Consider the following 13,858-nt stretch of genomic DNA (forward strand, 5'->3'; position numbering starts at 1 on the left):
TCTAAAAAGAAAAGGGTTAGGCTGGTGAAAAGTAGTAATGACTGAGAAATTACAATATCAAAACTTAATCGTTCTTTGGGCTTTAAATCTCAGTGTGTGACACCTATTGGTATTACTTACTTGGTGAAGCAGGGTGAGTAGAAATGTAAAATGGCAAATGATCCTGTAAAATGCAAAGGGAAGCTGAAAACATAATTTTCAATTTAGCATTAAGCCTTCTTGGTGTGTTAATTTGCTGTTTTAGTATAACCCTGACACTTGAATATTCAAAATGGTCACATCAGCTATTTGGCAAGTCAGGAAGGTATTCACTGTGACAGAAGGGTGGCTGAAGGGTGAAAGATGAATGATTTTGTGCCCAAAGAGAGAGGAAGATGTAAGCAGAAGCTCATGCCTGTGCTGAATTCAGACATGAAGTTCAGCTGTGCCCCTTAGGGCAGCTTGAAGTGACTATGGAAATTTGCTCCATGGTTTGGGCTGCTGCCTAAATAGATGGTTCTGCCTTTGAGCTTTTAATTTTTTTCCCTCCCTCTCTCTTTCCTTCCTTTTGCCAGAGCCAGTGTTTACATAACTGTCTGATATTCCAGATCAGAGGGCTTATCCACCTGAAAATAACCTGGCAAAATAAAACACTAGATTTTGCTTGCTTTAGTTTTCTGAGGCAGACCTTTTTCAAGGCCATTTGAATGCAGGTGGCTCAAGGCAAAAGGGAAGAATGACTAGGAAGGGTTGGTAGAAAGGAGGTAGCAGCTTGAACATTTGCACCCTTATGGTAATTGTGGGATCACATGGGTATTCCTGTTAAATACCCTGGAAAGAAAAGTGCCGTTTTCTTTCAGGAGCTTTAGACTGAAATATTGCTAGTTTTAAAAGTACTTGCATAGTACAAGAAAGCAATTTTTGTTGTAATGTGTTACTATATTTGTTTTGTAAATTGCGTTGCTGTATTCTGAGAAGGGATTATGCAGAAGAACTGTTTACAGACTTGAAAGTGTTTTCAGTCTTCTTTCATGTTTCTTCAGGATAGAAATGTCTACATTTAAAACCAGCTTTCATCATGAGAGGGGAGAATTCCAGAAACACGTGCAGAGAGAGGAAGGCTAAAACCAACCCAAAACCTCAAGTCAGCTCAGTTCCAGAGTACAGTAGATGGAAGTATTTAAAAATATACATTCCACTGTATTCATTGCTACTCAGGATTCTTTCTGCATTCTTCATCATATGACTAAACTGCTTCTAAGTCGGGTGGTACAGATGGTGTGGTATTTCAGATTATTCTAATTCCAAGCAGCTAAATGCACAGTCTTTTTTAATAACAAGCTTATCCTGAATTTTGAAACAATTACGTTTTTTTAACATTACAGAACAAGTTGCTCTTTATGGAGGAATGTCCTTGGGATTTTCAGGATTTGCATTCCTTTCAGGAATCGAAGAAATCATGACTTATTGCTGCATTGTTCATCCCACATATTAAATGTCATTTGCTAAGTGTGCACACAGCTTAAAATTTTGTCTGTAGCGCAGGATAGCTTAGAATAGCCAAGCATTTTTGTCTGGTTGCTTTGTTACTGCATAGTCCCAGTTTGACAAAGGAAGCCAACACTGTTGATATATTGCCCATATTGAACAATGTTGGATACCAGCATCTATAGTTGAATCCAAGCTAGCCAGCCTTTTTAAGGTGCCAAAAATGTGTTTAATTCATTGTCACCCTCAAAACTGTGTTGTCATGGTTATGTAGCTGTTTGCACACTGGGAACAAAGTTGATAGACACTGGGCCTTGTGCCTTCACATTGTCTGGGTGGGGGTAAAAGTCCTTGTCCTTGAACATATAAACCCTTTTCATTGATCTGCCCAGCACAGCATATCATGTTTTTTTCTTCTTCCTATTCCTTCTATGGGGACTTTGGGGCTGGAGTTAGATTCAGTTCTCAAACACTGAGGGTATCTGTTCTGTTCAAGCATCTGGGGAGCAAACAGTTTTGGTGCCCACAGAGGAGTGGCCTTGGTTCAGAGCCTCCTGCTGCCTCTCTTGGCATTCAGGAGTCTTGCTGGCTGGCAACAAAGCCCACATTGGCAGGGGAGGTGGCACTGAGGTCTGGCTGAAGGAGGAAAAAAAGGAATGAGGGCAAATAGCAGAAAGAATGAGAACTGCTCTGTAGACATTGGAAATGCCGTTGGATAGAGGCATCTCCTTCCCTGTTTTTTGTGATAGCCACTGTCACTGGTCAGTGTCATTAGCTGGGGCTCACCTGCTGCTTCTCACTCTTTGGCTAAGTGTTGTTTTAGCAGGATTAACCTGAGCCCCCTAGCATGTTCCTAATGTAGTTTTGAATTTCGTTTTATGTGGTTCATTTCTCATGCGTGTTTGTCAAGCCTCCTGCTGTCTAGTTTGTGATCCAGAGGGAAATACAACTATGAATGCTGAAAGCTGACTTTGCAGAAGGCATGTTTCTTTTATCAGAGTTATGTTCTACTGATGCCAACATACCAAACTGTTAAAAAATGCACCCTATTTAATTACAGCAAAGTGATGTCCCAGCAAGCCTTTCTCTGGTAAGTGTAATTTGTGGTTTTATTGTGAATAAGTTCCCTAAATATTTTAGCAGTCTGAATGAAGACACTGCTAAGTGACATTGACACACTTTTCCTGTTTGGAGTTGTATTGTTCCTGTACAGTACATTTAGTCTAATCATTGTAGCCTGACAAAGTTTGGCATGAATGGGAAGCTGTGAGACAGAAATTATTTAGGTTGCAAAAGCTAACAGTCTTCTCATCAGAGATTTCCAGGTGCTGATTATTTTCCACAAAATATCTTTTATCGCAGGGATAACTGGTGAAATTTAGTGTTAGTCACTATACCAGTGTAATGGAGAGGTCATACATTAAGCCAGTAACTCCTGTAGTGGTTAGAAATTACTGGAAGAGCAAAGATTTGGGAAAACCTTCAAAGCAAAACTTTACAGTGGAAATTCAGGTCTTTCTATTTCTGAATATTCATGTGTCTGGTGAGAAGATTTAGGCAAGGAAATCGAAGTTTCTCTAAGAGGTGTAAGATTGCAAAAAGTCACAGGAGTCGAATGACACTGTGCTTTGACAAGTTTTTGTTAACTCAGGAGACGGTAAGAAGGTTTTACAACCAAATATTTCTGTGAATGGGTTGAACACTAATGAGTCTGACAGGAATAATCTTCCGTCCCTAACCCACAGCTTTTGCTAGTGTTGTGTGGTGTATCCATCCAGTGCTGCAGACGGGAAGCCAGTCTGGGGTACCTCTGCCAGATGAATTGTTTGTCACTCCCCTTCCCTCTGGGGGAGTGTGCTCGGCTTTCCCAGGAGCTGCTGGGGTGGGGAGAAGCTGCCTGCAGATCCCCGTAGTAGGGGGGCAGGTATGACTTTGCTGGGGCTTCTGCGCTGCAAGTGTGTGACCTGTGGAAGTAGGGAGGGGATGTTTGATGGTGCAGATAGGCTGAGCCCTGGTGAGCTGTGTCCCTCCAGCAGCAGCTGCTGATGGGGTGGAGGGCAAAGTGGTGCTTCCCTGCTGTTCCGTGCCTTGGCTGTGTCTCTGCCATCTGCTTGGTGTAAAAGGACAGGATACAGGCAAGGCAATAGATGATCTGGCCTTTGAGACACATTGCTCCTGCAAGCACCCAAGGGGACTGTTGTGAGCTGCCAGGAGGAGTTTGTGGATGAGTTGCTCCCCGTGGACCTCACATTGCTGCTGCCTGGCTTGGGAGGCAGGGCTACTCCTCACGTAAAGTCTTCCTGTCAACTACTACTCAGCTCCAGCAACCAGAGCTGTCTAACTGTAAGATTTTTCCACTGTTGTTTCAGCCTATGTCCATACAAAGCTATTTGGCAAAATATTCCATTATTTAATTAATTTATGTGGTAATGTTCATGTGTGAGGGAAAACCTAATATTGTAAGATACAGTTTCAAATCAAAGTACTTACCGAGGGCATCCCAGAGTACAGGCAGGGTTGTGTGTGTATCAAGGTACTCATAATGGTGCATTTTACTCCTCCGAATTACTGATCTATCTATTAGAAGCCTGTTTATGTTACAGTTTGGGGCACATGAGGAAGAATGTCTTTGGCTTGCCAAGTGAGTCAATTCAGTGTTTATAATTTCTTGGTGATTTGCCAGGTAAACCTCTGTGCCAAGTTTAGTTTCTCGTGTGATCAGGAAGTGATACAGCAGGATGCACTGAGGACTTCCCCGGCTGTCTCCCCTCAGCACCCTGACAGGAATGTGGTAAAGTAGAACTTTTCAAAGGCATGTAGAGCTAAATCCTATACAGGAATCACTGACATTCCCCTTGAAAATCTGATGTTTTCCCTTTTCATTTCCTTTCAAGCTCAAATAATCACCTTTTTAAAAGGAACTACCCAGTCCCTGAGCATGTGTCCTCCTATGAAAGTTTGCTTACAAGATTTACTCCTGTTGCTTCCCTGTGTGTGTATTAGTGTCATCATTTAATTTCTCGTGGGATTATTGGTGTGGAATAAAGTCCTGAACTTGCTTTGCTGGGCCAAATTGGCATTGTAGCTTTGAAACAACCCACGAGTGCTTCTGCACTACTGGAAATGGGAAGCATCAACTTAAATGTAATTGCTGTTTAAAGCTTTGGATTCCTTTTACATGGTTTGGAAAGGAATAAGGGGGATCATTCAAGTTGATCTCATGTGGAGAGCTCCTGTGAATTGTGAGTCTTCCTGCAAATGTGACATGAGAGGATTGGATACCTACATATATTTTTTTTTCTTTTCAAAGATTAAAATTAGGTGCAACGAGTTGGTTCTTCCACATTGAGGTGTGGGCGTATGCCCTTGTGGGACCAGTCACCAGAAAATATTTTCATGTAGTAACTTAACTGTCATGTGGTTTTAAAAATTCAATTTTTTACTTTTTTTCTTTTTTTTTTTTTTTTTGAAAGAAGGCTTTCACATAACATAGATGTGGTTTAATTTCTGTGTTTAATATGTACAGAAAATACTTTACATGGTATTTGCCATTGGAAATAATATGAGGACTTCATTCACTTCTCAACTTCGGTTGGCTGGTAAACTTCAGAGGGTTTTTTTCCCTAAACTTTTTTGTTTCCTTCTATTGTGATTGCATGTTTCTTATCATCTTTCAGACATCTTTGGAATGGGATAGTATGTTTGGAGTAGAAGTTCTTTAAAAGGAAGAACATGGACTTGACTTACCAAGTGAAGTCTTGCAGGATGTTTTTTGCAAGAACATTTCTGCCCATCTGCTGTTTGGTATTTTATGACAACCCCCTGTCACCTGGGCTCTTCAGCCTCTTGAGAGTGTGGAGATTTTTTTCTTCTTGAAACACTTCATCACTCTGTCAGTAAATAAACAGAGTGGGTCTACTCGGCTATATTTGAGCATTCCTGGACTTGGCACTGATTTTGCTAGAAGACAGAAGTATGTCTGGTGCTGCAGATACTCTGTTTGATCCCATGTCAATCCCCTATTTGAGTTTTTAGGACTTTGTCTTCATCTTTATTCCTTTAGTACTTTTAGAAGTTCTTGATTTACCTCTGCTCTCTGCCTGAGCTCTAAAACGTGACTAAATCTAGATTATCCAGGTTTTTCCTGGTGCTTTTTTACAATGTTCGCCTGTGGAAGCAGAGAAATAATACACTTCAAAATTATGTATTCCCCTTAATGTGTCTTAATGTGTTCTAGGTGAGCTGAATACTGAAATATGGGAACTGTGGATTAATTAGCCTGCTGTCCATTAGCAGGAGGAACATCCCCAGCTGCACTAGATGCCCATTAGAAATGTCTGCCCAAGAACTGAAACTGCCATTCTTCATTTGTCCTTCCATGGCTCCTCTTCCTCAATCCCTCTCTTTTTTTTAGCTTTTTTAAAAAAAAAACAAAACTGAATCTTGATGAATTTATGATGGTTTTCTCCTTTTATTTAATGGCATGATAAGTTTAAAAAGAAACATTTACATTTTGCAGCCATTTGCTGTTGGCTGCATTTGTTTTAATGAGGGCAGAGAAGCTGAAGTCTCTGTCACCAGGGCCCAGGGCAGAGCACATCTGGAAGTAAAAGGGGATTCTGACCTAGTGCATGTCTGAGACTGAACCAAAAGCACAAGTGAAAGTGAAGCTACTGCTGCACATAAAGTTTATCACTGTTGCTGGGGAACAGCGTCTGCCTGCTTTGGGCCCGCTGTGAACTTGGCCAGACAAAATAGGTGGAAGGGCAGAAGGTGGGGAATGTCTGCATCCTATTATGAATTGGAGGAAATGACTGTCTGCGCTCTGTGCGCTGGTGGGCTCCACATCCTGCTGGCAGCCTGGTTAGCGCTGCAGGACACTTCACAAGGAGGAGTGAATTTAGCTCTGGTGTTTAAAATAGCTCCTAGGGATGAGAAGAAGCTCTTCAAAAATATGCTGTGGGTTTTCTGTTGGCTTTCTTAAACTAACTGGAAACTTTCTGCTTTCTTTCAGGAGCATTTTTTACTCTGGAAACATTGCTGCTAAAAAGCTCCAAACAGGAGGAGTAAATCCAGTCGGCTTGTCAGGTCACTGGCTCAGTGTAACGGTGCTTTCATGAGGTGACGTTGGGCCAAAGTCAACTTTTCTTTCTCCTTTGTAAACCTGCAGCCAAGCAATGGGCCAGAAAATCTCAGGGAGCATAAAGTCTGTAGATGTGAGGGAGCCCCCTTATAGACCTGTGAAACGAGAGCTGAGAGGCCCGGATTTTTGCAAGCCCGCACGCCTGGACATGCTGCTGGATATGCCCCCTGCCAAGCTGGAGGTCCAGTACAAACACGCTTGGAATAACGAAGATCGGTCTTTAAATATATTTGTAAAGGAAGACGATAAACTGACTTTTCACAGACACCCGGTGGCCCAAAGCACAGATTGCATCCGGGGCAAGGTGGGCTACACACGGGGCCTGCACGTGTGGCAGATCCACTGGCCTACGAGGCAGCGGGGGACTCACGCCGTGGTGGGCGTCTCCACAGCCGAGGCGCCGCTGCACTCGGTGGGATACACGTCCTTGGTTGGTAGCAATAGTGAATCCTGGGGCTGGGATCTGGGGCGCAACAAACTCTACCACAACTGTAAAAACCAGCCCGGGGTCACATACCCTGTCTTTTTGGAACCAGATGAGTCTTTTGTACTCCCAGACTCCTTACTGGTGGTTTTGGATATGGATGAAGGGACGCTTAGCTTCATGGTCGATGGACAGTATCTTGGAGTGGCCTTCAGGGGACTAAAAGGGAAAAAACTTTACCCCATAGTCAGTGCAGTTTGGGGGCACTGTGAAATTACAATGAGATACATCAATGGACTTGACCGTAAGTGTTACTGCATTTCTTCATTACCCTCTCAACTTTTCTTTTTCTTTCTCCTTTTGCTGTGGACAGTGTGCAGGAGGGAGCAGACTGTTCAACTGTGAGGAGACTGCACCCCATACTTACTGCCCACAATGAATATATCTCTGTTGTGTCTTATAATGATGGTATGGATTGTATCAAAATACCTTCCTTTTTGGCAGGCACAGAGGCAAGAATTCCATGTCCAAAGAAACTGAACAGGCTGAGAAAAAGATACTGAGAAACTTCCTGGGTATATTTAACAGTAAAACTCTTGTTTACTGGAGGATATGTTTTAAATCTGTGGTTTCCAAATAGGATTTGCGGATCCTGTAAAAATTTCCTGTAGTAGTGGAAACTCTTACATGGTGTGCATAAACATACTTGAACACAGGCCAGACAAGTTCTTTCTATAGTTGCCTTCTCAGGACCCTCAGAAGCAGCTGCGGATCCCCAAGAATCTGGAAACTGAGGTCAAATACTGCTTTCAGCAGTTTTTCTGAAAGAGAGCTCTGTTCCTTAGTTCACTTCAGAAGGTACTCTCTGAGGGTATTGTCCAGAAATCCAGTGTTTGGGATAAGCATGAGCTATGTCTGATCTAACAGGGTAATACCTAATGAAACTGTTACATAATGAGGAGCAGCATGTTGCTGCTGTGACCTCCAAGCAGCAGCCCAGCAGAAGGTGAGTTGCAGAAGTGGGTCCTGTCCTGTTTTCCGTGCCCAGGAAGGCATGGGCTCTGCCAGGTCTGTGCCCAGTTCGCTCGAGGCCAGCCCTTCGCCGTCAGCTTCTCAGCTGCTGGAAGCTAGGGGATAAAAGGATGGGCAAGGTAGCAGGTGGAACTTGGTTCTTGTTTAAAACTGTGTTATCTGAGGTGTAGTAGGAGCTACAAATATAAAGATATAGAAACAAGTAGATGGCAGGGCAACATTTTCATGTTATTTTGGGCTCTTTGAATGGAACTTAGTCTTTTAAGAAGACAGTAAGAGCAAGTGTTCAACACTGGCCTTTCAATTAGTAATTTCTAAAAGAATTTACTATTCTTTTCCATTAGGATGAAGTGGTCTACATTTTTTTCTGTCAAAAATTAATTATCTTCTCATTAACATTACATCTGACATCCCAAGTAGAAACATAATTAAATAGTTCAACCCTGCTTAAGATTACGTTTTCCTAAACATCTGTAATAAGCTCTGGGGGGAAAGACTTTTTATCCACAGAAGCTGTGCAGGTTTTACAGCTAGATGCTAAATGGCAGCTTCCCAAGTGCTTTCATACAGGGGAATATCTGAGTATCTTGAGTATTTTGCAATTACTTAGTCGTTGCAGAATGATGTGCTGACAGTCTTTTTTTGGACTGTAGGGGAGAGAGACTTTTGCAAACTGAGTATTTGTTTGCGAAAGCAGTTTTTGTAATACTGGGAATATCTGCCAAACTAAGCAAAGTACAGCTCAGCTTGGTCCACCAAGTCCACACAAGGAGTTGTTCTGCATTCCTTTTGTAGCTTTCACAGGGCTGCTCAAGGGAGCTCTAGAAAGATGAAAACACAGGAGGAGGATGTGAATGAGTTCAGTAGAAATCATAAAATAAAAGGGACTAAATGGAGAAGGATAGCTGTGGTCTGTGAGATGTCAGAGAAAAATTCCTATCCGGTTTCTCGTGGGATAATTTCGCTGGAAGAGGCAGGATAGCTTCCTAAACTATCCCTGAGAAAGTCAAAGTCTCTATTTTTTTTAAGCACGTGAACCCGTGGATAAAAGCAAACTTGTGAACTAAACTTTTATGTAGGCCTGAGTGTTAATCTGATCATGTGAAGAGGAAGTTTAAAGCCTCTTCGCCGTGGGGCAGTTTGACATCCTGGATTCACATAATTTGCTATCACATGTTTGCTGATCCATTACTGTCCTACAACAAAAACAGCATTCAAGAAACCAAATGAGCTTGTTTAGCTGGTGCTCCAAAGCAAACACTGTCTCTTTTCTGCTAAAGGTGTTTCTATATAGCTAGCCCATGTGCAACAATGCAAGCTTGGCTGTGGCACTCTTCATGTTTGCTCTCATTGCACTTTTGATTGCAGGTTTTTATAATTGCTTGTTCTTGTGAAAATCAGAGCAGGTATTGAAGGACAGTTGTGTTCACGAATGTAAATACATTGGAACATACATATATGTGGGGTGTTGTTATTTTTTGGTTCTTTTCTAATCTTACCAATTAGCTCTGTTTTTCTTTTTTTCCCCTAATACTTTTTTTCCCCCTTCTATTCCCTGGAAGTATCTCCTGCAGCTTTTAGTAGATCTGGCCATAGTAACTTAGCTGGTTTTGCAGCTGCTGTCAAGCAGTGCCTCATAACTTGCTATTCAGTGATTGATTGTTGCTGCTCAGAATGCAAACCACAGCTTGTGATGGTTGTTTGTGTGGTGTCCTACAGAGCAAACGGAGACCTCCACGGCAGGGATTTCTAGTGTTTTCAATACTTGCTGCTTAAATTGAAGACCTCTGAATACTTTAAAGGCCCATGTATTTCAGTTGCTTGGCAAAGAATGAAAAGCTTGCAGGAATGGAAGAGTGAAAGGCTCAGATGATGGGCTTTCATGCAGCTGCAATGAACTTAAACATACGTCACAGATGATGCAGGCTTCCAAGTGTGTTAATTACTGCAGAGATGGCAGATTCACAGGAGGATAAGGCTGCAGGTCAAAGATCAAGGACCCGTGTGCCCTCTGGGCTCTGGATATTGCTCCTAGAATAATGCTGTAATTAAAATCAGTTGTACTTCTTCCAGCTGCATCTGATACCCACAGTATTCTGCTTCAGAAACTACTTTGAACATCACATGATGATGATCTGTGACTTTTCACAAGACTTTTTTTCCTTTTTTTTTTTTGAGAGACTTGGAGTTGCAAATATTTTCAGGATTTGGGAGGAAAGGCAGAGGGACAGGATGGAGAGTGCTCATAGTAAGTACATTGAGTTCTTCCCAGCACAAACTCTTTGATCAAATGCTATCAGTACTTACCACACTGATGTTTGCCCAGTTCCTAAGCTGGACAGAAATTTACATCAGCCTTCTGACTTACTGCCTATTGCAGTAATTAGAAACCTCAAATAACATAAAAGCAGTAGATGTTACTTTTCAGATCAGGGTATGTGCTTGTGTACAAAAAGCTGGTCTATTTATATCTGGTGTCTGATGAGGAGTCCTGGAGACTATTTATAGACTGGAACAGAGAAATAGCAAAACACGTCTGTGTAAATGTACATTGCAGATCATGAACTGATCCATTAGTGTTTAAACAAAGCATTGGGAGGACAATCAATGTAACAGTGCTGTGATGGAAAACTTGGTCATTGAGTAGGTAAACTGAACTCATTGCAGTTCTTGCACTAAACCTCCCACGGTCCTTACTCAATTCTGAAAATAATTGTTGAGCTCAGGAAGCTGGAAGCATTTGTCTCAGAAGAGAAGACTTTACTTCCAAGTATGATCTATGAAAAACATTTGTCTGTACCCATTTGTGTTTTAACCTGCAGATCCTTCTTGCAGGATCTGGCCCTCACCAGCAAGGGTCCCTGGGCTCTGTGTCAGCAGTTACTGAGCACTGCCATGCAACAGATCCCCTGCTTTTAATATCTCTGTTTACATCCCCAAAGGAAACAGAAGTATTATTCGATGTATATTCTTTGAATTTACCGACCATGAAGGAATAGGTGGACTAAAGATCATCCGAACAGAAATTTTGGCTCCTGTTTTTGTGTGCCAGTCGCCTGCTCGCTCTGCCTGCAAGTTGGTTCAGTTCAGGGAGTTACGAGCCAGCGCATGCTGCTGTGTAGAGGCCCAGGAGCAGTAGTTCATGTTCCTGGATCCTGGGTTGCCTGGGGAAAGGGTGATGGTCCCTTGGGCTCCTGCCTCTCTTGGCTGCTGGGGTGCTTGCAGCCCACCAGGGAGGAGCTGGGGGTGGTTGTGTACTTCAGGTCTGGGGAGGAAGGAGGGGGTTCAGTGCATGTCCTTTCTGTTAGCTCATACAGCTACAGAACTTCTGGCATGTGGGGTGAGTTCAAACCTTTGGCTCTCAGCTGTTAAGACCACAGTGTAACCCCTGAAACTCTTTCAGACCTGAGGCTCTGTGTGTTTAGCATTTTGAATGAAGGGTGGTGCTTCTAAGCTAAAATAGCAATTTTGGAGCTATGCACAACTTCTTTCCTCTTTCCTACTGTTCTCAGTTTATTTTCATTTGCATTGGTCTAACACACCACAATTGCTAATTATAAGCATACACTCTTCCCCTTGGAGGCCTTTTTGCCATAAAGAAATCTAAGTCAAAATTGCGGCATTATTAACTGCCAGGAGAAATCCATAATCTCTCATCAGACTGGGTTTTCCCCCCACATGGTTTTCAATTAAAATTTTTAAATGGATTTGGTTTTTTGTTTATCTAAACTTGTTTTATGCTATTTATATAATACATTACTCAGGAGACTGCAGTGGGAATAATGTACTCTGAAAATCTGGTATTGCTAAACCTTAAAAAGGATTTTCCCTACAGACATGTAGTCAGAGGATGAAGCAGCAGCAATTAAGCAGCCAATGCTGTGAAGAAGCAATCTTTAACGTTTGAGATAATTTAACAGGAAACAGCATTTCAAGCTTCAAGAGCTTGAACTATTGTTGGGGGTTTTTTGTCTTCTTCTATGTGCACCCCCCATCTCTGGCTTAAGTGTGTTTTTTGTCCTTTAATCTTAATTTGTTGATACTTTCTAATTAATTCTCAGCCTTTTCCCAGCAGGTTGAAATCACTTTATTGTCACTAGAATATGCCACTCTGCTAAGTGGCTTTTCACCCCAGCCACCTCCTGCCCCTTCTTGGTGATCTCTGCATTACATCTCTCTCCCAGATACTCGTCATTTATTTAGTCCCTGTTTCTTTCTTTCCTTCCCCAGCTGAGTTTCTCTTGTTTTCTGTTACCACACTAAGCAATAATAAATTCCTACCTATCTTTTTTTTTTTTTCTTGTCCCCAACTTCAGGTAGTGCATTTTTGTTACTGATAACTAGAAGATCAGATGCAGTATCACTCTTCCAGAGAAGGACATTTCAGATTTAAATGTGTGACTTTAACTGTAATGATGAATGGCATTTGTTTTATATAAGTTTGTCCTGTTAATACCTCCAGTGACAGAGCCTCCTCAGACAATCTGAGGCACATATCAGCTTTACAGATAGCAGGTTTGTTGGTTTGGGTTTTTTTTGTGAGGGTTTTTTTTTTTTTTCCCCCTCATTACAGTCTTGTCTACTTTGTTTATCAGCAAGGAATCCAGTTATCATTGGCCTAGCACGTAAGAAGGTGCTGGGATACTTTATTTCAAGCTCGGTAGTTCCCAAGGCTAAGAACAGGCATCAGTAGTCCACAGCTGGGTTGTGGTTTCTTTGCATCCTGACATACCTGTGCTGTATCTTCCTTCTTTGGTTCATAAAGGTGCCATGGCAACTGCCAAATCTACAGTTTTAAGGAAAAAGTGCCTGATCATGTTTCCACTGATTTCCCATGTATCATGTTTTTAAGAAATAAGAACCTTGAAGAGCAGTGACTCTACCTCTGTTCTCAAAATTGATGTGAACAAGTTACACTGTGAATATTGTACTTACTACACTGAAATAGCAGCTTGGTAGCATTGCTTAATTCTTTTATGAATTTGCTTGAGCTATGATGCTGGAACTGCTCAGCAATATGAACTGGTTATCACAGGTTCATATTAGAAGTGGAAATTTGTAAAGGATTATTATTTTTGGATTTTCTCTATCTCTCTTGTTTTGGGGATTGTAGACTAGAAATCCAAGTTTCAGGGCAAATAGTGGTGCTTCTGTTATTCAATGAAATATTTATTTTATTGCCAAAAATGCACGCTTTTTAAATTAAGACTGTTTTCATACATGTTTCCTCATAAGTTATATTTCTCCTTAAGATACTCCTTTTTTTTGTCTCTCTAGCCATGGAAGTTTCTACCCTTCCGTAATCATAAGCTCTTTTTGCAGATGGCCTCTTTCTCTTAAATCCAGTGTAGCTTCTTTGCTTGGAGAGGCAGTTAAACAACCTGATTTCTAGTTTGAGCCCAGAGAAATTTACACTCTGAAAAAGAATGTGTTGTGGTGAGTGGCAATTCCTACACCAGTCTTCGTATTATGGCAAAATCCATTTTATATGGTAAACTGACAGGCAGTGAGTCCAAAATGAGCATGTCCAGAGATGCTGCTTTATTCTGCAGGTGGTTCCACTGTGTACAGGAGAACAAAGCTAGCAGCAACACTGTGTGAAAATAATGCTGAGGCTGTGCAGTCAAGCACCTGGAAGCTGGCAAATGGCAGAATGGGTTTTGCTTTTTTGCTGCTGTCAATCTGAGCTGGGCAGCCTTATCCCACTTGGTCGAGATAGTTTCACTCTGCTAAAAGGTGCTAGGTTCAGCTGCAAGTCATCCTTTTGTACTCACTTTTTCCTTGACTCTTTT

General features: G+C 41.8%; 1 protein-coding gene across 6 annotated transcripts in view; it reads left to right on the forward strand.

Moving 5' to 3' along the window:
- SPSB4 (splA/ryanodine receptor domain and SOCS box containing 4) overlaps positions 1–13,858 on the forward strand; it is an 81,043-nt gene that overhangs the window by 16,557 nt on the left and 50,628 nt on the right. For 3 of the 6 annotated variants that reach the window (XM_039557098.1, XM_039557092.1, XM_039557097.1), the window contains one exon: positions 6,482–7,338. In XM_039557098.1, the coding sequence (XP_039413032.1) occupies positions 6,645–7,338 (694 nt within the window). In that variant the 5' untranslated portion in view covers positions 6,482–6,644. Of the gene's footprint in view, positions 1–31; positions 4,259–6,481; positions 7,339–13,858 lie in introns of those variants that run through there. The other 3 variants (XM_039557095.1, XM_039557093.1, XM_039557096.1) reach the window with 3 other exon arrangements.

The sequence above is a fragment of the Corvus cornix genome, chromosome 9, assembly GCF_000738735.6.
Source record: "Corvus cornix cornix isolate S_Up_H32 chromosome 9, ASM73873v5, whole genome shotgun sequence".
NCBI lineage: Eukaryota > Metazoa > Chordata > Aves > Passeriformes > Corvidae > Corvus > Corvus cornix.